Source organism: Gallinula chloropus (genome assembly GCF_964237585.1).
Source record: "Gallinula chloropus genome assembly, chromosome: 3".
NCBI lineage: Eukaryota > Metazoa > Chordata > Aves > Gruiformes > Rallidae > Gallinula > Gallinula chloropus.
Window position 1 is genome coordinate 45,966,063 of NC_140087.1, and position 26,067 is coordinate 45,992,129.

The window sequence follows — 26,067 nt, forward strand, 5'->3', positions numbered from 1 at the left end:
TTACATTGTATTGTCTTCTTCTGGAAGAAAACAAAACATAGACTTCCAAGGCACATTCACAGTCAGAAGGATAGCATATGTGCCAACTATTTTAACCGTGTACTCCTGAGTTTTCTGAGATGCTCTGTAATGCTGCATGCACAAACATTGTCATACATATGCAGAGTACCCTATTCATCCCACCTAACTAGCCATCTAGATGTTAGGAGTCTCATCCAAGCTTGTTCTATAGGTATCCTCAATAGAGAGAGATCAGCACCTCTGCTAGGGTTGATCCTTTCCATCCTATGATAGGTGGGACAGATAAGGTTGTGGATATTTTGGTCTTTCTCCTGAGGAGGAACAACCTTGGACACCTTGCTAGACAGCTGGCAATAAATTGATAGCACCCCTAAAATAGTATTAGCTTACAATAGCCAAAGCTTTATGCAGATAAGAATCAATAGGTTTGGGGCTGGCTAAAAGAGCTGGATCTGAACAAAAAGTTAATGACATGAGGTTGAACAGGAGACACAGATGTCTGGAAAACTCACTTTGTGATGCAGACCCTTCAACTGCCTCCTCAAGCTTCCACCAAACAGAGAATGAAGTTGGATAGGTAGCAATGCAAGCCATGTTGGAAAATGAAATTGAGCAGCAGACAGTTAAAAATATAATATTATATGTCCGAGTATGTGGTTGTAATAATTTACTGGGGCTAATGGCTTCTGCTGGATGAATGCCACTGCCAGCATTCATCAGCCATTTCAACAGCCAGGTTGAAAAGAAGACAACTGTGCTTACCTCATAGATAGGAAGAAACCCAAATATTGCACCAGCCTCTCTGTTTCCATACTCAGAACTTTCCAAAGGTTGTGTCTGAGCAAGGGAAGACAAAGTCAGTACATTACTAGCTGAATGTAAAAGGTAATGAAACCATTACTTCTGCTACTGAATTACATATTATTATTATTCATATTCTAAATAAATCTGTATATTTACTATATAGAGAGATTATGGTTTATGCTCAGGTTGTCTTTGTACCATGTAAAGGCTGCCTTGAACGTTTTTTAAAATGGGGAGGGTGTCGTTCTTCTGCTATAGAATATACATAACCTGCAAAATTCCAGCTTCCCAAGGGAGACAACATCAAGACTGTTAATGGGAAGGATTTTTTTTTATTGCCCATGCTAAAGGTACTTTTTAAACTTAACTTAGTTCTCTCACCTATTAACATCTTGGATGAGCTCAATAAATGAATAATTTTCAGGGTACTTGTCAGGTTTGGTAGATGTATGCTATCAGAGGAGAGTGGAAGTCTAGCCAAGGAGTCATGGAGTAAGAAATCCCCCTCAGAAGACAGCTTCATCACTGGACTGTCAGTCTGGCTATCCTTCTGTTGGGCTTTGCAAATCACAAACACTTCAGCAGTCAGCTGGGAAAGATGCAGATGAACAAGACATTTCTGCTGTCACCTGCTGAAAGCTCTGAATTTGCAAAAATACCTTGGGTACTTTGACCGTTCATCTGTTCTCACATGAATCCACTCACTACAATAAAGACATTGAGGTCTTGAAGCACGTCCAGAGACGGGCAAAGAAGCTGGTGAAGGGGCTGGAGAACAAATCTTATGAGCAGTGTCTGAGGGAACTGGGGTTGCTCAGCCTGGAGAAGAGGAAACTGAGGGGAGACCTTATCACTACCTAAAACTACCTGAAAGGAGGTTGTAGAGTGGAGGGTGTTGGTCTTTTTGCCCAAGTGACAGGTGATAGGACATGGGGGAATGGCTACAAGCTGCACCAGTGCGGTTTCAGATTAGACATTAGGAAAAAGTTCTTCACTGAAAGAGTTATCAGGCTGCCCAGGGAGGTGGTTGAGTCACCATCCCTGGATATATTTAAAAGATGGATAGATGAGGTGTTTAGGGATATGGTTTAGTAGTAGACAGGTACAGTTGAACTCAATAATATTAAAAGTCTTTTCCAAACTAGTGATTCTGTGATTCTATGAATCCTGACACAACTTGAGGACAATTTATGGTCCTCCAGAAAGGAACAAAAAATCCACCTGCAGCTTGAAATATTGCAGAGGACCCTTGTTTCCATCCAAACTGAAAACATCAGTTTAATTTGAAATGGTACATTACACAGAGATTTTCCACTTACATTTTTCCATCGTCTTCTAATATATTACTGAGTGTGCTGCAGCAGTAACAGTTTAAGAGATGCCACATCTTCAACAATGCAAAATATTCCCAAAGGAATCTATTCCAGGGTGTGTCTGTTAATTCTAAGCATTACTGATGTGCATTAACTACTAGGCATTACCCATTTCAGAAAGACAGGACAAGTGAATCGGGGTGAGGTAATCATATACTCTAGGTGTTTGCACAGCCACTGAATAGCACTCACCTTGGAAGGGTGAAACAACAACCATGAAAACCATAAAGGTTTCTTCAATCCCTCTGTTTATGAATTTTTGTTCTAGCTTGTCCATTGAATGAGAAGGATATGTAGGGTTATTTATGTCTAATTGCTAAATGAGAAATACAATTGCATTTCCTATACTTTGCACAGAAGAGAAACAAATGTCATACACATTAGCTACCTTTAGAGAAGACAGAGCTTTGAAAAACTTCAAGTCCTCAATTCTGTCCGCATGTTTAGGCTTTTTTACAACTGAAGATGGTCTGGTCAGTGACTTCCACCTGTTCATACAAGACAGAAAAAAATCTGATGTTCCTATCAAAATGTCAGTTTTGAATGCAACATTCTTAGCTGGCTCCAAAATAAAATTATTCCATCTTCAAAATATAATTTATATTAGAACCTTTATAGGCATCATGTAGTACTTCACTAATATTTTGTCAATCCAGATAATGGTTTATCATCTCTCAGAGGCTGGAAATGTTAATATGAAAAGCACTAGTTACCACACCTGGGTGCTAACTTGCTGACTGATAATGGCTTTTCAGCATTTCTGTCAGTTCTGACTACAATCCCTCCATGCAACTTTCATAACAAAGAAGGTTTCTTCTGCTCACATATCTGGTTTCCAAAGATAATCATGAGAAGAAATTATCTAGAGTGTCTGTTAGTGTAGATTAACACAGTTTCACTTACAATCAAAAAAATTAAGTCAGATCACACAAATTAAGGAACTATAAACTTCACAGAGAAACTGAGACTATTGTATACGACTCTATCTACCTGCCAACATTTTTCAGTAGACCACCTGAGCCACTTGTTTAAATTGTAAGCACCTCTGCTATTCAGCTGGGTTTGTACATTTTCAGGTATATATAAATTTGGAGAATATCTGTTAATACAATTTATATCTCAATTTGTTAATTGAAATTCTAAAATATTATCTTAGTGACTTTTAAGACAGCTGTCCAGCATCATGAAGATACTGACTTGACCCAAGAGAAACTCCTGTATCCTGTAAAGAACAAAACCTAGCATCCACAGGCAATACAGCCTTTTGGCTGACAGTTGGCTAGCTACCCATTACTCTGTGATGTACAATTAACCCAGGGGAATCAAATTACTCTTGAGGTGAGAGCATGCAGAATATACAGAATAAGACAGAAACTTTCTATTGCACAGTGTGTGGCAGCCTTTTCTCTTTTTTTCAGGTCTCTGCACAGTTAAGCAGGCTTCTCATTTGCTTCCAGTCTGTTTAATTAATGTGTTTTAAGTGTATGATAGCCATTCTCTTTTACTGAAGTATTTCAAAGGTCCTCAAAAAGTATTCACAGTTTGACACAGGCAAAGTTTATTTAAGGCTAGCTGGCTTCATTTTAATATCTTTGATTCCAGAGCTTTCAAGCTGGCTGGTGACTATACAAAAAGACTTCAGGGTTAGTTCTTCAAACACAGCCAAGCACTTCTCTTATGTTGATGAGTTACTGTTCTGACTTCAGTAGGACTACTCACATTAATAAGAACTCTATGGAATAATTAGAGTTAGCAGGATACTGACTTAAATGGGGTAACAGTAAAGCACCTCAGAGATTTACCATTGTCCCAAAGTGCTTGGTTAAAAGGCGAACTAAGAGTGCACATGGTATTTGAAACCTTACTGCTAAAGCCTGCATGGCTTTTTAAGCTGTGAAGTAATTTTTCACACATTTGGACTGCTTTGTTGCTAAAAGCAATATGCATGCTTCCAAGATTCCTGTTACAGTATTTATATTAATTTGTCAACCCGCTAATTAAGGTACCAGGCAGCTCTCGGACTAGAAGTATGAATTAAACTAGAGCGCCAGGGCTCTCTGGCTTGACCTGTAACCCACATGCCTTCAGAACTCTACCTTGAAGGAGAGGGGTCCAGCATTTCTATTAAACACTTAATGCCAGTGCCAAAGCATCATGACCAGAGGTATAGGAAAGTATCCATAACATCCCAGCAAGTTTAAGAACGTTTTTTTTAAATTGAAAGATTAAATTTGGTTTATTCTTACAGTAAGATTTGGCTTTGGGTTGAAACTGTTCAAATTAAGCTTTTTTTAAACATTTTTTTTTGGATTCCAGAAGTGTATCTGCTTGTGGAACTGGAGACGAAGCATGCTGTTAACCAATACAAAACATGCAAACTTTATGCTAAAATCTGAGACAATTACGTAATCATCACTATAACTGAATTCAAATCCTGAACATCATCTTATCCTGTCATCTAGTGTGTTTAAATATTTAACAATTAAGAGACTTATCCATGCTGTGTAAAAACATTTTAAAAGAGGAAATACATATATTTTTTCTGACCTTCAGGTCAAAGGCGTTTGGTAAGTATATTTTCTAGACTGTTCCCCTAGTTGTACGTAATGTGTGAGATCTTACTTGTCCCTGTCCAGCATTAGAGGATATTCAAACTTCTTCTCTTCCATATGCTTGCTTTCCTCTTCAATTATAGTAGGGAAGTTATTAACGTCGCAAAGCAAAACCAACCGACTCATGTCTGATAAGTCAAACTTCCTTGACTGTCCGAAGTAACCGAGATAGTATCCGTTGGTGGCATGCCAGAGCCTACAGACACAGAAGTGGTGCCGAAGGACAGAAAGGAAACATGGACACTTTTAGAAGTGGAATGAAAGTGACAAAATATCTGTCTACATGAACAAGTCCTGCAGCACTGTTCTAGAGTTCAGTATGCTAGTCATAAAAAAAAATAATGAGATTGGAGTTCACTGTTTATAAGTAACTTCAAAGTAAAAAATATCTCAGAAGGATGTTGTAAAATTCAGAAAACAAACAGTTCATCTCTCTGAGACTGAGAAGTAAAGGAACCAATATCCTGAATTGCTCCTACAGTAAGGTATTGCCACCCAGTCAGGATCTACACAAAATTCCCTCATTGATTCTCTCCAAAACACAAAAGAAACCTTTTCAAGTGTACTTCATAGAATCATTGAATCATGGAATAGTATGGGTTGGAAGGGACCCCAAGGATCATAGAGCTCCAACTCCCTTGCCACAGGCAGGGCCACCAACCTCCAGGCCTGGATCTACACAAGGTTGCCCAGGGCCCTATCCAACCTGGCCTTGAATACTTCCAGGGACAGAGCATCCACTACCTCTCTGGACAGCCTGTTCCAGCATCTCACCACTCTCTCTGTAAAAAACTACTTTCTAGCTAAAATGGAATTACACTTTTCTATAAAGCATCTTCAGACTGCAATGTTTAATTGCATGCTTAGGACCCACGTGAGTTTAACAGGTATTGAACAGGAGGTAATTTCTAAAATGATGGGGCATGCAAAAAATTAGTTCTTTCAGGTGCAGAGCAGAAAATGCACCCAATGTTGTATTTTATTTAAATTCTGGCTTATGTACAAGTCCTGCAAGAGGAGGAACTGTGGAGGCAGTTCAAATGAGAGGCCATAGCAGTATGAAGTATTAGTCATTTTTATACCTGGCTGAACCATCAATGGATGCTGTCACTATCACGTTTTCCTCCTCTTCATGAAATAAGTCAACCACTTCATTAGAGTGTGCTCTCCAGGAAAGCTTCTCCTTTATTTGCTGAGAGGAAAAAAGAAACATAACCACATATAAGGTAGCTCTGTATACTACCATGGTTGCTAGCATAGTGGATTTATCAGCATGGCTTTCTGAAAATTAGAAGCACTGAAAAAGTAATCCCCCCAAATGGCGTATGGCTGAAATATCACTCGGGGGTCATGGATATAATCGTTTTTAATGGAGCCTCTTTGAACACAATGGAATAATGCTAACAGCAGTTTACTTATGTTTTTCTTTTTTTCCCCACAGGACCAAGTTATTATTTGAAGAAAAAAACATGACCTTTATGTGCAGGAAACATTTTTAGTCCCTATAGAGCTCTGAATCCATTTTTCTCTGTCTTCTCTTGGTATTCTGTTCAATTAAAGAAAATCTGTGAGGTTTTTTCCTTACATTTTTACTATTTTGTGGATCTTCTAAGAACGAGTCAATGCTCCAGCACATAACATGTCCCTCTGTTTAAGAAAGGAAAAAACAAAACATCAATAAATTTAGTTACTGCTAAACATTCACTAGTTGTTACCATCTGGTCTTGGTAAACACAGGCAGAATGAAGCAGGGATTATGGGTCAGTGAAAGCTTTTTGAGGTGAATGTCACTATCTCATTGTCAACTAGAAAATAGGGGACCATTCACTGACATGCAAAAAAATCTGCATAGTTTTCAGTGAATAATGTATCATTAACTGGATATGTTTAAAATGGAAAGAACAAAGTTTTTTCTTTAAATGACATGAGTAAAAAATAAGTCATATTGTTAAGACAGTGATTTATTGCATAAACTAGGTATGAAAGCTTCCTAGGGATTAAACTGTTTTTCAATGCTGGTAAAATGGACAAAGTTTGATTAATTGCATGCATAGTGAAGGCTTAATGTTTTATAACCTTTTAGCACACTCATGAGAAGCTAGAATAAACGAATCATTTTCCTTATGACCCATAACTGCTCATTGTCCTCCCTAGGCTCCCTCTTATCTCTCAATTCTACTGTGAGACAGAGGAATATTTTGTGTAATTCCAACCTCCATACTGGTCACACCTGGTTTCCAGGGCTGTACGTTTGCAAGCCAGCAAAGAGGCTGACAAAGAAGTTGACCTTTTCCTAAAACAGAAAAATCTGTAATGGGAACAAGAAATTGGTGGGAGAAGAACAGTTAAGAGAGAAGGGGGAGGAAAGCATGAAAAGCAAATACACAATAGCATAAACATGAAAGGACAAAGGGAGAGTATCAGACAAATAGGTAATAGAGTGAATACTTTCCCAGAACTAATTAAAACCTTGGTCAGTGCATGATGCCTTCCTGAACTGCTTTACTGATGTGAATCAATGAGGAGTGGATATCTCCTTTTTTTTCAGCATTAACATTGAACTACTGCTCAGTTTTGAAACAAACGGGAAAAAAAACCTTGCTCATTCCAACTTTTGACAGTGTAAGAGCAGGAAACTGGCAGGAACAGTTCTAATAGTTATTTTAGAATAAAAGTGACACACTTAAGGACAAAAATCTCATAGCACAGATGCAGACATGGAAAACTGCCAGGTTGAGTCTAAAAATTTGGAGGAGAATCAGACAGCAGGTACTTTGTACTTTCTGCCAAATGAAAGCCAAATTTGGTGTGAAATTAAAAGTCTAACAATGAGCTGCTAGCACAGACCACAAGTGCTCTTTCCTTATAGAGCAGCATACTGCTGAAGCCATTTCTGTGCACTGTCCAAATCGTGGCTCTTGGTACAGTCACAGCTGCTGGGTTTTGTTTGGTTTTATTACCATGGACATGAAGTTTTTGCTTGCTTTTAGCAGAAATCTTTGCTCTTGGTATTAATACAGTAATTAAAATGAAAAGTATGCTCGGGGCTTGTGAATACAGAAAATTGTAATGTCCTTTATGAAAACATCTCCACTGATAATGCTATATATGTAATGCTAAGCTTTAATCTACCACTGTTCTATAGCAGAAATACATTTTCCACTTATTTAATTATAACCTTGATGGAGAAAGATTGGCAGCATTTGGACCTTCATTTCCACATTTCTGGCACATTTACGTGTTATTTTGTGGTCCTACAAACTGTCCTGAACAGAATGACTAACAAGTTTACTCACCCTTACTGCCTGCCAGAAGCATTTTAGTGGAGATGTCTGTACGTAGTGCTGTCAGAGGAACTGAAGGATATTTTGAAAATGGCAAAAGTTCCTTCACTAAGTTTCCCTAAAATAAATGAATAAACACATATTTGTCTTTATAATAGCTACAGGGAAAAAATAATAATAATAAATGCATCAGAAGTGCCATTGATTCGATCTACTCAGCTTTACTCAGCTCATATCTATTCAGACAGCAGCTAAAAAGGTAGTTTCCTAATCTATTAAAAGTCGAAGATAGCTTGGAATTATTCTTTTGGTTGCAACATCTTCTATATCAAAAGAACGAGGTGTTTCACTCTTCAGGCAATTCACAGCCTATCTGTGTGGAATATCATCAGCACGGAATACATTTGCTACTGAAATATAGTTTCATGCTGCATGAAACCCATAATGAGACCCATAATGTCTCCTTCAACAAGTTGTTATATTTTTCAAGCATGCTTTAGTAGACTTTATGCCTTGCTATCTCTTCAGGTGTGAAAGAAGGTGAAGGAGAAAATCTTGCTGATAAGGAGAATCTTGGCTGTGTGATCCATGCAATGATGATGAAAATCATGTCAGTGATGACTTCATCATAATCTGAACTTGGAGATTCTTACAGGAATCTAAGCACACCAATACGTCAACTGTGAACACAAAAAACCCCAACTAAGCCCACACCTTCTGTACTTGGGACATTTACCATCATATTCTATTTTTGCATAAAACATCTGCAAAGATACCACACCATCTTCCTGAAAAATTCTTGCTCTGATTTGCCTTTGCTGGGATTCCTGTTAAAGCCTTACACGGCTGATGTATTACGATCACTGTCTGCCACAATGACCAGGATTACTCTGCCATGTCATGGTGTTCCCCCTTCTTTCTGTATTTACTTTTTATCTCTTGTTTAGAGTAACATGTTTCCTGGAACAGGAATCTCACAGGTCTGAGGTGATATGACAACTAAGCCAATGGCATTCTGTTGTATGTCTGGCTTTACAAGCTGATTATAGCAGTAGACTCTATGTATTAGGACACTATATATTAGGGTACTATTCCCTCCTGATTTGTAACCATACTAGCTGTCTTGTGCAATGTTCCATACACATTTTTCCTATTCTGAGAGCAACACACCCTGCCTTGCCTGTCACCCTTTCTTAGAAAGTAAAAGACGTGGGTGAAAAAACAACTTCTAGACTTTCATATAATTACAATAAAAACTGACTGTAAAGTCATAAAAAATCATCTTTCTTCATTTTCCACTTGCCTTTACTCTCTGCTTCAGTTATTAAAGAAGAGATAATTTGTGTCCATGGAAAAAACTATTAGCCAAAAATTGCAATAAAGCATCTGCTGCTGTAGCTGCTAGTTATAAAGCATGTTTCCAAACATTAGCAGAATTATCTTCTTATTGGTCCAGTCCCATCCCAAAGACGTTCAGATAGTTACCTGAATACTCCAGAGGCAGATACAGCCATTTTCATGAGCAGAAGCCAATATTGGTGAGTGTCCTGCTACAGCTTCGGATAATGGTACATCCATGCTCAAGTACTGGGTATGGTTATACATAGTTGCATCTTCTGCTTTGGAACACAAATAATCAAACATTCTGCCAACATTTTTAGTACCGTTTTTGAATGTACAGAAATTGCATAACACTAGGAAAAAAAAATAAGATAAATTCTGTCATCAAGATGACATTACTCTAAAAATGTTACAGTATGGAGAAGAGACAACTGAAAAGAAATTAGAATGATCTTCATGATCTTATCTAAACCAGCCAGAAATATTGCTCCATGATGCAGGGGAACCTTATTCAGAGCAAAGCAACAGATTTCACAGGAACTGCAGGTACCAGTGAGAGCGGAGAAGGACTGCACAACAGTGGTCATCAGGACAGCTAGGAGGCAGTTCTGCAGTTTCTGCATGCAGCTTCTAGACTTTACTACCAATTCAGCAATGAAATAAAGTTTAATAAGTAAATGACACTTAATTCTGGAATCTTGGATTTCTATACTTCTCAAGTTCAAAACTGCCAAATGTAAGGTGGTGGTCATGGAGAACCTTTTCCGAACTCCTGCTGTTACTTCCCCAGAGCTGGAGATGCTGGGGGGTTCCATGAAAGACCTCAGTGAAATGGACATTCAGTGGATTCAGGAACTATGAGTGTTGATTTCATTGAGCTACAAGACTTAGGACTATTTGAGTATCAGGGCATGTTTTCTTTGAAAAATAAATTCAGCTGAAATCCACATTTCAGATGATCAGATTCATTGTTATTGGGAAAGTCTTCTTTCCACTAGAGGATGTCTAAAGCATTCAGAAGAATCTAGAGGATTAGATTCTGGCAAATTCACTGTCTCTGTTTGCACAGCTTTAACTCTTAAGCACTTGGCTCTCTCTTGATTTTGCTATTTTAAGGATATATTTGATAGGGAAGATTTTTCCCTCTAAAATTCCATCTGCTTTGGAAGATTTCCTCTGTGAGGCCATTCAGTAATACATGACTCAGTTCAGTTCTTGCTATACCATTCCAATAATTCATCCCTTGAATATTTTTGTGGAAGAGACTTGTTTATACATGACATTCCAAAATTCTGCAAGGTTTTCAGCATCATGTCTCTTTTAAAAAGTCCGTCATTAAGCCCTTACATAGCCTGCATCCGGGCCTGGCTTTTGAGAAATAAACATGGTGAGCAAAACATGGGTGAGAAATAAACATGGGTGAGCACTGAGAAATCATGGGTGAGCAAAAGGTGTTGAGTTGTGACATCCACGTACCAATGGTATCCTGAGTATTCTAGATGCAGTTTGCCAGACAAACTGACAAACTCTGTTTCTGTGATCATCTGGGCAGAATTTATGGTTCAACAACAAAGAGAATGAAAAACATCCTTCCATACCTGTAGTTATTTGAGTATTAATTTCATCACTGCTGATACTGTCCTAAAAGCAAGGAATGAAATGTAATGATTATAAAATGGAACCCGGGTGCAACTACAGAACAGGTCCCTAGTTGAAATTATTTTAAGAAATTAATTTTTTTAAATTGAAGGTTTAAAATATTCCTCTAATTTCTATTCAATCCGGGACAGCACTGAGTGAAAACAAGAGACATTTCATCTGAGGAGAATCGAAATCACAGATGAAGAAATCACAAATGAAATTAATGGAAATTTAGGGGCATGGAAAATCCAAATTTGGCTGAATGGCATGAATTTACTGGGACAAGCAAAGCTGGTCCCTTACAGTTGTATGAACATAACCTAGATCTCTTACTCGAGAGTTTAGTTCAGAACATGCATGTAATCTTGATACTGCCTTGAGCAAAGATTAAAAAAGTACATAAATAGCAGTAATGTATTCATCTGTATCTTCAAGCTGAGAACTGCCCCAGTCCTTCATTTGTGCCTTACTACATAGGCTTCCGAGGATCCCCAAGGTTGACAGAAATCAGTACACCAACCTCAAAAATTGCCTTCACACAAGGCAGGAAAACTATGCAGGCACAAGTGTTTGAGGTATCTTAGAAGTAAAAAAGCCTGTCAATCTCATCTTACCTATTGATCAACAGTTATAAATACCTGAACGGTGGGTGTCTAAAGGAAGGGGCCAGACTCTTCTCAGTGGTACCCCTTGACAGGACAAAGGGCAATGTGCACAAGGTAGAGCTCTTTTTAAGAGCTGTCAGTTTTGTTATTCTAATGACTACAGAGCACAAGATATTGTATACTTTGCTTTGCAGATGACATTTAGGCCTGTATCTACTTGGGAATCTATGGAACTGCCATGCTCTGCTGAAACAATATGCTGGAAAGAGGTCATTTTGCCTACTTGGTGTTTGCTCCTCTGGAGATCTGCCATGTTGTTCTGGTATAAAAGGACAAAAAAGTATCACAGAAATCATAATGCTACCCATAGAAAAGATACACAGATTGAGACACTGGCATTTTGATGATAAATTAAAAAGGGTTTTGTACTGCTATTAGACAGTAATGTATTCAAGCAAGCGTGGCTCCAAAATAGCTATGGTTCCACTTTTATTCAAGTATTTCATTATTTGTAGATTTTACTTTCCCCTTTGTGTTCTTCTATTCCCGTTTGAAAGTCAGAACTGCCAGCGATAAGCTTCTGATGCTTTGATATTCAGCTATCCCATGTATCAACAGGACTAGCTGCCTGACAGAATGTATTAATAATTCCCCACCTCATTCTCCTCAGGTGAGCAAAGTTCATTTCTCTGTAATTCTTGATATTTAGTTTTGTGCATGCATTATGGAGGGAATTCAGTAAACCATAGTATTTTAAAGCCTAAACCAATATGTAAGCAGAAATTTGTTTTGAATGCTACCAAATCCATGAAGCCACTGTACCTACCTTACATAGGTCCAGAGAACTGCTCTCATAACTTCTCACATTAGCAGTGGTAGAGGGTAGGGGACTAAGTTGCCTGTGTGAAAGAAATTACTGGAAATCACTAACATTCTTGAAGATATTGTTTGCTATCTGGAAATCAACATAATCCAGGGTGGTAAAGCATAATAACAATGACTGAATTGGTTAGACCGATTAAACTTAGGGTTGTTGGTGTCTTACAAATTCACCCAAATTACTAGGCAATATTTGCATAGTACACAGCCAAACTGTCCTGGCAAGGACATTTGAGCAAATTAAATCCATAGTAAATCAAACCCGATACTGGCATCCATCCTTAAGAAGTGAAGGGGAAAAAAATCAGTGCACACAAATGGCTTGTTCCCTTTCACTTTACACACCACTTTGCTCTGCAACTAGTTTTCAAATATTTATAGAAACTTATTTTCAATCTGTTAAGATAATGATCAGAAATAGGAATCTGTGGACCAAAGTCAGGAAAAAAATTTGGAGGTGGTCTTCCATGTTTGTGTTTCTGAGTCAAGAAAAGTTCTGACTGTGCTAATGAAAAGTTCTGGCCAAATAACATACACCAATGTCACAGCTGCTCTGTTTCTGACCTGAATAACTGGGACAAAAGTGAAGGACATATAGAAAATATGCAGCTGGCGTAGCCCGCTTAAATTTGGACAGGTGGCTGTGACACTGTAATTTCTCAGTGTTTTATTTTACAAACTTGTTACGTTCTGTGTGTTTATATGATAATAATCAGATTCATCCAAGTACCTTCCCAGTACGTACAAAACATCCTAAGCCAATATGATTCAAAGACGCTGTAAGATCCTCCTGATTAAGCATAATCAGAACTTTTCTTGATTTATAAAATATTCCATTTGTGAATTGTAATCACCCCATTTTAATTTAGCTAGGATTTATTATGTTAATAATTAAGCTATAATGCCAAAAAGCAAATTTCTGTTGAAGTAAGTGGCACTGGTACATTGAGGGGTGTGGTAAATGCATAAGCTACTTGAAGGTTTTAAAGCAACATAAGACCAGAAACCATTCCTGTGATTCAGGAGAGCAAAAAGGCTGCCTAATTGCCTAAGACCTTAAAGCTGCCTAGGTATTTAAAGCATACAGAGTCCTTCTGGCTACCATTGCCTTTGTGCATCTGTTGGAAGACAAGCACTTCTGAAGTTATGTACATACGCAACCCCTTTCTCTCAAAATGAGCCTATTTGACTAAAATTCTGTTCTCCATCTAACACTACCAACCTATGTCAGCTTCCAGCTTGTTTTAAGATTTAACTTGAGGCTGCACGCTTCAACGAGCTTGCATCTGTCTTTGCTGAGAGCTATCTAATACCACGAGGACTGTATCAGGTTTAAAATAAAAACCTGCTGCCACACAGAGTTATCTCACAGAGAAAAGAATCGAAGAAGTTACAGGGCATGGGAAAACTAATACTTGACAAAAAACAACTTCTGTTGAATTCTTCAACAGAATTGAGCCTTATGAGGTCAGTTAAGAGGAGAAAAGGATAGTTTAGTGGAGTGGTAAAAAAAAAGAGCATACAATATGGATTGATAAGCGTTATACAAATTTAAGGATGGGAAAGCTAATTAACTGAGCTTGAATTGATTAAATGTAAAAAAAAAATCTTGGTTTAAATCAGTTATCTTGGACAAACATGACATCAGTTTGCTAAAACAAAACTCCAGATGACTGCACTTCTCCTGGGGGAAGATAAAATGCACACGGTTACCTGGAAGAGAAAGTGCTTCGAACAAGGAATAACACGGCATTGACTCCTGATGCTTGAAGAACTGCGGCCTGGGTGTCTTCATTTATTTTACACCTGAAAATAAAGCAGTTTGTACAGGATGTGACAAATAGGTTGCATCTTGTTCCCAGAAAAAGTTGCAGACATTTATTTGTAATCTAAAAAATTAAATGTTTAATTTCCCAGAATGAGTATCACCTAAAAGTTATAGACACAGTTTTTCAGTATCAATTAATCTGTTTTGATGGATTAGTGTCAGTGAAGAGTAGGTACAGAATGTGCCCATGCCAGGACAAGAACCTGATGGCATGATGAACATTTCATTCATCCAAGTATTTTCTTGAGAATTAGTATTTAGGAGATTTCCTGTCTTCCATGCACATGATTTGATTCCCTCATATATGGGAAGGAAAAAACAAAGGAAGAGACAGATCCAGAACTGCAGGTAAGTTTTATTTCTCATGGTACAGAAAAGCTCAGCTCACTTTCTCACAAACATGAAGGATGCTGGGAAAATATTAGATATATTTATTGTCTTAAAAGGCATTTATTTCATCACCATAGAATCATAGAATGTGTTAGTTTGGAAAGGACCTTTAGAGGCCATCTAGTCCAACCCCCCATGCAGTGAGCAGGAACACATTTACTAGCACAAGTTGCCTCAGAGGCCCATCAAGCCTGACCTTGAATATCTCCAGGGATGGGGCCTCCACTCTGGGCAACCTGGTCCAGCGATCTCCCACCCTCATACTGGAGAACTTTTTCCTAACATCCAACCTGAATCTTCCCTTTTCGAGTTTCAAACCATTACCCCTCATCCTATTGCTACATGCCCTCATGAAAGGTTCTTCCCCACCTTTCTTACAGGCACCTTTCAGGTGTTAGAAGTCTGCTATACGGTCCTTCTCCAGGCTGAACAACCCCAACACTTTATCTTCATAGAAGTGCTCCAGTCCTTTGATCATTTTTGTGGCCCTCCCCTGGACATGCTCCAACAGGTCCATGTCCTTGTTTTGAGGGCTCCAAAGCTGAATGCAACACAGAAATACTGCCGTGCTGCTCCACTCAGCCTAACCAGACATGTTTTCATGGTTCACTTTCCTGATGTAGCAGCTCAATCTGCATGAGAATATCTGGAACCATCCTATACTCATTTTTTTGTTACTTCCTGTGAAATATTTTTACTCCCAGACCTCCAAAATCACTTCAGATTTTCTCTTATTTAATGTGACTTCCAGTCTTCTGGGTATAGACAGTGATACTGATAATGTAGAACACATGCCATTAGCATCTGAAGTAACATTATTTCCAGATGTCTTCCCAAAACTAAACCTTCCAAATTAGGATGTTTCTACAGCTCCATGAAAATAATACTTACAGGCATCTCACAGAGGCAGATTCAAAATCCCATAAAATTACTGCACCATTTGCACTTCCTGTAGCTATCAAACTGCATTCTTCTACTTTTAAAACATCAAAACATTTAATTTCCACAGAAGGTACAAAACTCTACAAAGAAAATTAAAAAAAAAAAAAGGTAGAAGTAATGTGTACACTGGAGAGGGAAATGTTTTAACTGCTAGTTCAATGAGATGCCTAAATTGACAGTATCTACAAGATACTGTCAATGCTATTCTACTACTACTGTATTTCAGCTACATGGAAGCACCAGAATGAAGCAAGAGTGATAGTATTGGTAGACACCTTGCTGCATAGGACAGTGACTTCCATTTGCCAACCTGACCTGCAGGGTATGGCACGGCTGCAATTAGAGCTTGTAAAGTCAGCCGTAAGAACTGAAGACTAATCAGAAATAGGTATGTATGGAGATACTCTAATCAGGTTAAAGCAGTAAGTCCCTGGAAAGATATATATTGACCTTTCCATAAGCATCAGCCAGATCTGAAACAGATGTAATGGAATTATACAACACAAATCTTAAGCCTGGACAACTGAAGTTACAGTGGTCAACAAATTTGACATCTTATTTTATTGAAGCAAGAAGAAGAGAAAATGGAATCACTTTAACATCCAGACTGATCTTTATGCGCCACTACAGCATCAGTCTAGCTATAGTAATGACCAGCATTTCATTTCTAGACTTTCTAAGAGAACCTCAATTTACTAGTTTGTACAGGAATGTGAAGCGTATGTATCAGGGAAACAGCTATGCAATGGGTTATTAGGCAGATATATCCCTCAGAAACAATTACTTTCTGACACAATTTTAGACTTTCAGTGTACTGAAAAGTTTGATATCCTTATTTGGTTCCTATCCTGTTGCTAAAACATGAACAGTAAACATTTTACTTTCTAATCTTCTGTAAACGATACGGAACTTTGAAGTGTGTCTCACCTCTGCATCATTCCTCAGGGAACTGGTGTCAGATAGCAGGTAAATATCCGGAAAAAAATTATTTGTTTGCAAGGTGTCAGGCTTCAGTGACAGAGACACCACTGGATTCCTTCGTGGAAATGACACTGCTTCAGGAAGCACCCATGTGACATATAGATAGGTCTGAGCCGAGTTACCCTATTAAAATAACCAACTTATTGAAACAGGCATTCATAAGAAAATTATCAGCAAAATTGTGTTAAAAGCTTCTTTTCTGTTCCAGACTACTAAAACTATTACAGATAGCACCTAGCATATGCCTACACTGCAAACTGAAGTGCCAGCCTGACATATTCCACAGATTCACGGAATTTTAGGGGTTGGAAGGGGCCTCCAGAGATCATCAAGTCCAAACCCCCTGCCAAAGCAGACTTCCTAGGACAGGGACAGCTCACTTTAAATTAGCTGCTATGATATTAGAAGCTGTCTGGCTGTGAAGTTTGGAGATTTTGATTCTATTCAGTTTAACTGCCCCCTTAAAGTAAATTGTCTCCACAGTTAATAGCTGCTTCTTTTATTAACATTGCTAGTCTCCAATTCATACTGACCATAGCAACAAAACTGGTGGTTGTTCCAAGCATGTAAGAAGAAACAGTCACAGTTCAGCCATTGTCTGGAGCAATTCCCACTGTGCCTAGAGGCTACCGGGAGTTACCATGATGGTTTTCCCAACTATAACAAATTCACTTCAGTATCTGCTTTAACTTTGATTTTCCCGACCATTTTTGGAAGGGTTACTGAAATCAGCTTCTTAGGTTTCTACTGTTTTCATAGATGTCTTGAACTCCAGATTGAAGCAATGATGAAGATTTTAGTAATTCTATTACATGTATCAAACAAGAATGGTGGAAGGACTAAAAATTAATCAATCTATAATGGATTTCTGCAGAGGATGAACTGGTTGTGGGGTGCTACTCAAGTTTACCTTGCTAAAGGCTTCAAAGCCTCTTTAAAAGGTAATAATAACAAACCATATTTCTCATTATCACTGAAACAATTTTATAAAAATTGAGTTTTTCAATTATGTGAAACAAAATTAATTTACTTAGATTCATAAGGACTTGGAGGAGAATCAACTCCTCACTTATCTGTCAAGGGATATATTTACATTGTAGGAATCATTCAACAATTTCAGTGATAACACCAGGGGACAACAGGTTTCACGTGGTATTTCAGAAATACCTGAATTTCAAAAGCAAACCCTGTGTAAAATAGCTTTTTATTAGCAGGAGGCTCAAAAGTAATAAATAATTAACTCAGATAAGAGCTTGTATGTGGGGGTTTTTTTCCCCCCTAAATGTATAATCTGTCTAGTAAAACTTACTACTCCTCCCCACAGACTCTGTTTCTTTGCACATAGTGGATTTATAGTTCCAGAAGGAGGCTTTTGTCCCGAGTAAAACATTCCAATTTGAGGAAGAAAATTCTACAAAAACATGGTTGGTCTGAGAAATGAAAGCCCAATTATTGTGAGCTCCAAGAAGCAACCTGTTAATTTTAGCTTAAGAGAACAGAGACTAGACTCTCAAAATCAAGTCCAGCAAGTCAGTCACCTGATTTATTCCTGTCTTGTTTCTTTGTAGTGTTTCTTAAGCAGCCACTGTCTTAACATAGCAATTTTAGACCCAAACCAAACGAACAAATAAATATTAGCCAAAATCTGCTTTGATAATGAGGGGTTTTTGGCAGGTTAATATCATGGTCACCTACTGTCCATAGAGGGAAAATATACCAAGAAGGGCATGAGGCTACATTTGAAGAGTTTCAAAGTAACTGTCTAGGTGTGAGACCTCTGAGGTTTGTGAAACTGAATCTTGAAACATGGGAGCTTCCTATCAGTAAATCTGAAACAGAGCCTCTATGGCCTGCGAATGACTGTGGTGGGTCAGCAGTGTCTGAATCTGAGGGCTCAGCTGAAGAATTGGGACAGCAATCTCTGACATAGACAGGTATCCAGACCCAAGTAGGTGATGCTGTGGCTTCCACTGCCTGAGGCACGCACTCAGGCTGCAAGGCAGCAGCAAAGGAGGAAAAGGTACAGCTGCATCATGAGAACATGGCCAGCCCTAGGCCTAGGTGCTGTCAAAAAGTGGGGCTCTGGCTGGCGCAGTGAGTCTAAACACATGAATGGGATTTGCAGGAACAGTTCTAATCAGTCTCAGATGCTGGTGAAGTAGAAACTGGTAAATACTGTTTATAATTACAACAGCAATATCTTAAAGCTTTCACCATAAAGGATCTATAACTACTGATTCCTCGAGGAAAGCAAATGCAAGGAATGCAATGATCAGAATGGTGAAAACCAGCAGTAGGCTAATTAATGCTTAGACAAAAAGGCAGAAAGCCAATTTGATGACATGAAGGAAAAGGACTTTTCTTTGACAGTTTCTAAAAGTTTATCTACTCATTCATGAAAAAGTCCTATTTTACCTCTAAAAGTAGGAGCTAGCAAAGGAAATGAGAAAAAAAAGGAGAAAAGTATATTTTGAAAACCTGAATGATTTTCATCTTCCCACTCTGCTCCAAAACAAGAAGTTCATGTTGACTTTCAGTAGCCTTCAGATAAACCATTTCCAGCAGACGACACTCATCTTTTCTGTGCTGGGACAAAGGCAAGGCTTTAACTTCCTGCCCACTTTCAAACTCCCAAATTTTCACTGTTCCTACACACAAATAAGAATGATATTAAAAAGGGAATTAACTTCTAGCAATAACCAAAGTCAGAAACTTGAACTGGATCAAACAGGGAAAGGAGAAGAAAAAAGAAAATCAAAATGAATATTGAGATCTAAATCACTGGTCTTTCAAATGCTGTCATAGCATATGTGTGTCTTAGGAAAGCAACCTTAGGGACACAAAACTTAACAGAAAACACCTTCACCATTAGCCCCACCATTTTTACATCTTTTTTCCATGTCTATTTTATGCTGCAGCCCAGGATAAAAGACACCTTCCTATCTTACTTCTGTTTCTGGACTAACGCCATTGGAGAGCAAGCAGAGTGATGAGCTCTGATGGTAGAAGACTTCAGGTTGTGAGCTACAGCAAGGAGCAGAGTGGCCTGGTTGCTGGGCTTGTCCCACAGATCTAGAGGGAAGAAGGACCTAGAGCATTATCTTAAGTGAAGCAGTTACTGTGTATGACTTCTCTTTCGTACGACTTGATAGCATTCACCTTCTGTCATGCTCTTAAGATTTATAAAGGGTACAGTCTCTGCTCCCAGGTATAAACAAGAAACATTAGCCAGCATGATGTCTCCAAAAGGCCACCTCCTCTTCATGTGAGACAGCTTTTATATATTTCACATATTTTAACACTTCAGGTGTGTAGTCTTGAACATTTGAATGTGAGAAGAATTATTCAGCCATGTAAGCAGGTTAGAGAATCACTAAAGTTTGCTGCAGAATTCAGTGCATCACTTGTGTATTGGAGAGATCTCTCATCATTACCTAAAACTGTTGCACCCTAAAATAGCACCTATGAAAAATTCAGGAAACATGTATATGTATGTGTATGTGTGTATAATCTTTTCTAGTGTTCAGTGCCTGAAAACACTATAATTTGGCTTAGATACAATAAAATTGAAAAATCATTCTCCATCTGCAGCCATTTAGTTCCAGTGTGGTATACAGACCTCGGTCTCAAGTCCTATGAGGAAACATATTTTTAGACCAAGATCTTTGATGATAATCTTCTAGAGAGAAGCAGGGCAGCAAAATACAAGAGCCCAACCAACCAAAAATCACATTTTTATGAATCAGCTATCAAATAAAACCCAACCAAGACAACCCTCCTCCTGCCACTTTTTTTTTTCCACAGACTGACAGCTGTGCATCCCTTTCTTTTTTATGTTCTCCCATCTTCAAAGAAAGCCAAAATTCATGTCACTGAGACAGTCGGGGTAAAGAATTCTGTTTCCTCATTTCACATGCTATTTTAAATAAATATAGTAAAATGTAGTAATTATTTAATTGTTTTACCATCACATGCCCCAGTAGCAAGATAAACCCCATTTATTTCAATGGCTGCACAGACCACTTCAGTATTCAGCCCATGTGCATCTTCAATCTGATATATTTGATATCCTGTTTCCAGGTCCCAGACCTGAAAAAAAAGATGGTAATTATTTGTACTGCATCCTCTAAAACTCATCACAATGTGTTCTAGTGTAATTGGAGAAAGACAAATACTTCCAGGAGCAGATTTTCACATCGCATGAAGTAGATTCTCACGCTACCACATTCTTCTTCTGAAATACTAGCGTAATATCCCTGAAAATGTCCCTCTGCTCAGAGACGCCATTCTGGCAATGGGAAGCTCTATTTAGTATGCTATGACAAAGGCCCTTGTTAAGTCAGGGAGACTGTTGTTAAATATAATGAGTTTTTACAGTGCAAAAGCAAGGAAATCTAGCTAGAAAGAATGGTTAGAGCTATAATTTCTATGCTGGATATAAAAATGAGGCTTTTCATAAACATTTGGTCCAAAAATGTAGGAACAGCTATATTAGATCATTATCTAATTCTTTTGGGCATTTAAGCAATGTCTTGCAATGAAGTACCAGACCCATGTTTGGTGGCTGTAGCAGAATAGCTCAGATTTAACTGGATTTATGAAGTAGCCACTCATGTCATATGCACTGTCTAGATCTGATTTGCTGCAGTACCACGTGCCCGAAACTTGTACTTCTAATGGTGTTGTAGCCACCATGCTCTAAGGAAGTGAGAAATAACATCTTTACTGAGTGTATAAAGTTAACAAATGTTTGCCCAAACAAGCCTTTCCCCACAAGAATGGGACGCATCACCAGCTGGCCCAGTAAGAGAGGCTCCCTATCCCTGTACATCTTGTCATCTAACCCCATCAACAGATAATTAAAACTGCAGGTCTTTGGTACCTCTGATGATCATTGTCACACTGTTAATTACACCAGTAATGATTTATTTTATTCATCTAAGCGGTTTATGACACTATTTTCTGAACTATTTCTAATAGTTCAATTGCAAGCCTATGCAAAGTTAATAGGCAGGTGTAATCTTTTCATTAATGTTTCAACACAAAAGGAGCTGTGATTAAAAGGAATCAAAGTGATCTCCATCACTTTAGGTTTTTTGCTAACTGGCTATTATATTCAGCAATTGCCCCTCACTGTATGACTTGAAATTCCTAAGACTCAGAACAATGTGTTCTAGGAAATGATGAAAAATTGATCTTTGGCAAGTCAGTAAATTGGATCCAGAACCACTAGCCAAAGAGAAGCAGATCAGACAAACGAATAAGCAGCAAACCAGCAGGATAAAAAGACAGGTCTTACAGTTGAGGCACACTGCATGTGCCAGTGAAAGTTTTCACTTCTAGTGAAGGATTTTTTTTTTTATTTGAAAGCAGCATCCTTTACACAGTCCTGTTTTTACAAAGTGACTTTTTTCATGTTTTATACTGATCCACAGAATGTCTAAAGTACAAGTTTACATTCTACTAAAGTGACGGGGACTCGTGTAGCTCCTAAACTTTAAAGAGCTGCTCATGAGATATGTGTACTTGTGCTTGTATGAATTTTTGATTGGTTACAGTTAAAATTTTCCTTTGCAGCTACTAACTAGCCAATGAAGTTTCACAACTATTGCTGTAATTGCAAGAACGTACTGCAGGAATAGGTAAATAACATTTCAACTAAACCCAGTACAGTCAGAGCCTTGTCAATTCTGCCTGCTGCTTGCATTGCAATTATGTTAGCGCAGGTCAGGGAAGTAGTTTTCTAATCAAAGTAATTCTGCTGAACCCAAGTAGCTTATTCATCACAGCTAAAATCTGAGCACAAACATATCCTCAAAAACACCACTTTGAGTAATAAACACTAATCACTTCTCTGATTACCCTGTAACTTTTTTGCAATCAGAAGACCTGAGACTTCTACTGTTTAAATGGTGACAACTTACACTCACCTTTAGTATTGACTCAGAGCAGATAGTGAGAATTTGGTGAAGAGCCCTGTTGTAAAGCAGAACATTGATGCTTTTCTCATGTGTCTGTGGCACCTGCCTCGCATCTTGTATTACTTGAGTCAGGGGATAAATATCAATAACAGATGAACCTGCATTGGGTGACAGGAGTGAGAATATATCTGTTTTGTGTATAGTACCAGTCACTTCACCCATGTAAACCATAGGGTTCCTTTGAGTTCTTCTGAAGAGGATAAGGAATGCTGCCTGTTTCTTGAAGAAGTCTGTTCTCTAAGCCAGAGAGCATTCACACATGCTCCCCACAAAGAAGCAGTTAAACAGTGGCTACATATTTCCTTGCCTTAAAGAACCAATCGTCCACCTTTGATGGGATTGATACCCTGATTCCAAATCATTAGAAGCCATAAATCTTCTAGTCCCTAGAGGCCAACAGCTTGGAAAAAGGTACAGAAGGAAAGCTGTGGCAACATACAAATGAAGCATGAAGGTGAGCCACGATTTATGGATGTTAATGAGCTAATAACTGAAAATGTCCTCTGCAAAGTCAGGTGCATAGCAATGAGAATCAATTCATCCACAGATAATATTGGTCTCTTGTCCTCTTTGTGGGCAAGAAGACCTTAACTTAGCCTTTTAATGGAATCACTAACAGAGTTTGAGACCACTTTTACAGATATTTAGTCACTGCCCCATTCATTGTTTTTAAGGGCAAAGACACCTCATTTTGTCGAAGATTTAACCATGTAAAATGCTTACATTACTCCGCCTTGAAAATCTCACCAAGTTAAATTTGAACTCAAGATAGCATCTATATCCTGTAGTGATTATATTTTTTTAAAAACTAGACTGATTAATATTCTGGGCATTTTTAAAATAACACCTAGAAGCTGAAGTTTCTTAAGCTTGCAGTGCTTACCAAATGCTTGGTAAGCACTGGACTCTGGTCTGATGTATATATTTAAGCTTCTAAACAGGTCTATTGGCACACAGACTCAACAGAAAATACCAGGTCACTGAAAACAAAATGTTTCACATTCATCTTCACAGGTTTGACAAGCTTTGGAATCTTTGAGCCTTTGGAAACTGAAAAAGTTGTCTCCAAAGACAACGACCTTATTTGCCTGGTATGTCTCAGGCCTCTATAGTCTCAGGACAGGTTCAAAGCTCTTTTCTCTTGTTTTGTTTTTCAGTGACTGTGTCTCTGGGGCAGACAAACTCTACCAGCTTCTGGAGTCTCTGCCTGAGATACAGAAAGCTGGCATCCTTACTGACACCTGTGAAGCTCTAGTCCCTTGGAGATTCCCTGCTACAGAGTCAGGAAACAGAGCCCAGAAACCTTGGGATGAGTTCGCACAATATTTCATTCCTTGTCAATTGGACAGTGCATCTGTTGACATCACAGACTGTGGGCCTTTTTGTAGCTACTGAGTTAAATAAGGAGTTTGAATACACTTGTGAGGGTTCTGCAGAGCCTCTATTTTGCTGCTTTGATCTCCAAATGGGAGTAAGGTGCTAGAGCAATTACTTGGGGGAAGATTAGTGGCTTAGTAGCTTTCAAGAAATGAGAAAGCTACAGAACAATATATGTAGTTTATTGTTTCCTAATAAGGTTCACCTCGCTTTCAGGGGAGCTTTTCTCATTTTCTCTGCTTCCTGATGTTAATTCCCATGCTGCATGCTTTCATACACATTTCTATAGTGAGATTAGCAGCATGTTTAGAAAAAAGACTTCAAAATTGTCTTAACGTGCAAATATTCTTATCTCCCAGTACTGGTATATCTCATATACCTTGTTCTTGTATTCAATTTCAGTTCTATACAATCATAAACGAAATCACATCCTAGTCGAAGGGGGATGCTCTCATGCATCAACTGCTGTAACATACCAGTGATAAGTGTGCCATGATTGTTGTCAAATACCATGGCAAAAGTCCCCAGCTCTTGAGGACTCCCTTGACTGTCATGGAAGACCTGCAGCAATGAAAGGGTCTGTATATCCCACACTCTAAAAATCTAGGAGAGAGAGGGGGAAAAATATTTATTCCTCTATTACGACTAGGTTTGCAAGTCCTTTTTGTTTCTATAACAGTAATATTACAGCCTTCAATAGCAAACACATTGTTTAATGTGGTACATCTCAAAATAAGCAAGACAAATATCAAAGGTATCTTTATACACGTTTTTCTGAGGATAAAAGGCACAGAAAAGATGTTTTGTGATCTTGAGCTGACAAATCCACAGTAGAACCCAGTCTCCTGAGAACTGGTTCTACTTTATGACAAGTTGACTCCATTGTGTCATACTTTCAGTCATGTACAGGTAAACACCAATAGTATAAAAGCTTCTATTTGAACCTGGAAATCAAATGGCATGCCACAGTACAAAGGAAAATTTTAGTGTGTTCTGGATAAAGGAATCTTGGAAATCTTTGACTGACAGCAGATGCAGTTTTATGCATGTACAGTCCTTGTGCTCCCCATAACTGAATGCTCCTGATCACAGTCAGGGTACTATCCTATAAGGAACACTAAATATATTAGATATGTTTGTTCTCACTTTCAGTTTCAACTGAAAACAAGGCACTTCCTTGAAGTCTAGACTTATTAATCAATAATTATATGTTAGCAGAACTCATTGATCCTAGCTGATTAAAACCTGGGTTTAACTTACTGTTATCCATGAAAAATACTCTTAATTCTGCTAGAAATAATGATTTCATTTTTCAGATCCCATGGCTTTTATTGTGGTGAATTTCTCTGAGAGATAATCTTGCTATGCCCTCAAAAGTTATTCTGTCATAAGATCTGCCTTCAATTATCCAGCTGCCAAAAATATGGTGAATTTTATATAGGTACTTGTGGAAGTTATTGTATTCATTCAATTCTGTTATTAAAGGTGGGGCTGCATTTTTAATTGGGATTTTAACACAAAAACATATGTTGATTCTGATTACATTTCAGGAGTTTATTCAGATATGCAATTTCTAAGCATATAGAGAGTGAGAAGGCTTGAGAAAGGAAATCCAGTTGAATAGAAAATGATGAACCTGTTCATCCAGCTGACAGTAGACCAACAAAAATAGAAGAATTGGTGATGAATTCAAGAAAGTTAGGGCAGTGCTGCAGGTAGATCTCCAAGCTCAATTCTGACACAGTCACAATTACAGCATGCAAAAACAGCCTTAAGAACTGAAGATTAATCAGAAGTAGGTATGTATGGAGCTACTCTAGTCAGGTAAAAGGAATAAGTCATTAAATAGATATAATAGATAATAGATAAAATCCAATAATCTCATGGACTATTCAAGTTAAATTGTTCAACACCTGAAACATAAATTTGACAACTTATTTCATCATAGCAATAAAGAGAGATGATTTTACAGCCCAAGTGAATATGAGTAAGAGCCTCTTGTACTATT

The 26,067-nt window shown here is 38.2% G+C and overlaps 1 protein-coding gene across 1 annotated transcript in view; it reads right to left on the reverse strand.

Annotated features, from left to right (window-relative positions):
* WDR64 (WD repeat domain 64) overlaps positions 1-26,067 on the reverse strand; it is a gene marked incomplete at both ends in the record, with an annotated part of 51,538 nt that continues 25,471 nt past the window's right edge. The window contains 15 exons of the mRNA XM_084261079.1: positions 1-132; positions 784-858; positions 2,587-2,686; positions 4,821-5,006; positions 5,893-6,002; positions 6,396-6,457; positions 8,107-8,212; positions 9,580-9,739; positions 14,274-14,366; positions 15,670-15,800; positions 16,648-16,824; positions 19,180-19,349; positions 20,667-20,790; positions 22,632-22,780; positions 24,536-24,662. Of these exons, the coding sequence (XP_084117205.1) occupies positions 1-132; positions 784-858; positions 2,587-2,686; positions 4,821-5,006; positions 5,893-6,002; positions 6,396-6,457; positions 8,107-8,212; positions 9,580-9,739; positions 14,274-14,366; positions 15,670-15,800; positions 16,648-16,824; positions 19,180-19,349; positions 20,667-20,790; positions 22,632-22,780; positions 24,536-24,662 (1,902 nt within the window). The remainder of the gene's footprint in view (positions 133-783; positions 859-2,586; positions 2,687-4,820; positions 5,007-5,892; positions 6,003-6,395; positions 6,458-8,106; positions 8,213-9,579; positions 9,740-14,273; positions 14,367-15,669; positions 15,801-16,647; positions 16,825-19,179; positions 19,350-20,666; positions 20,791-22,631; positions 22,781-24,535; positions 24,663-26,067) is intronic.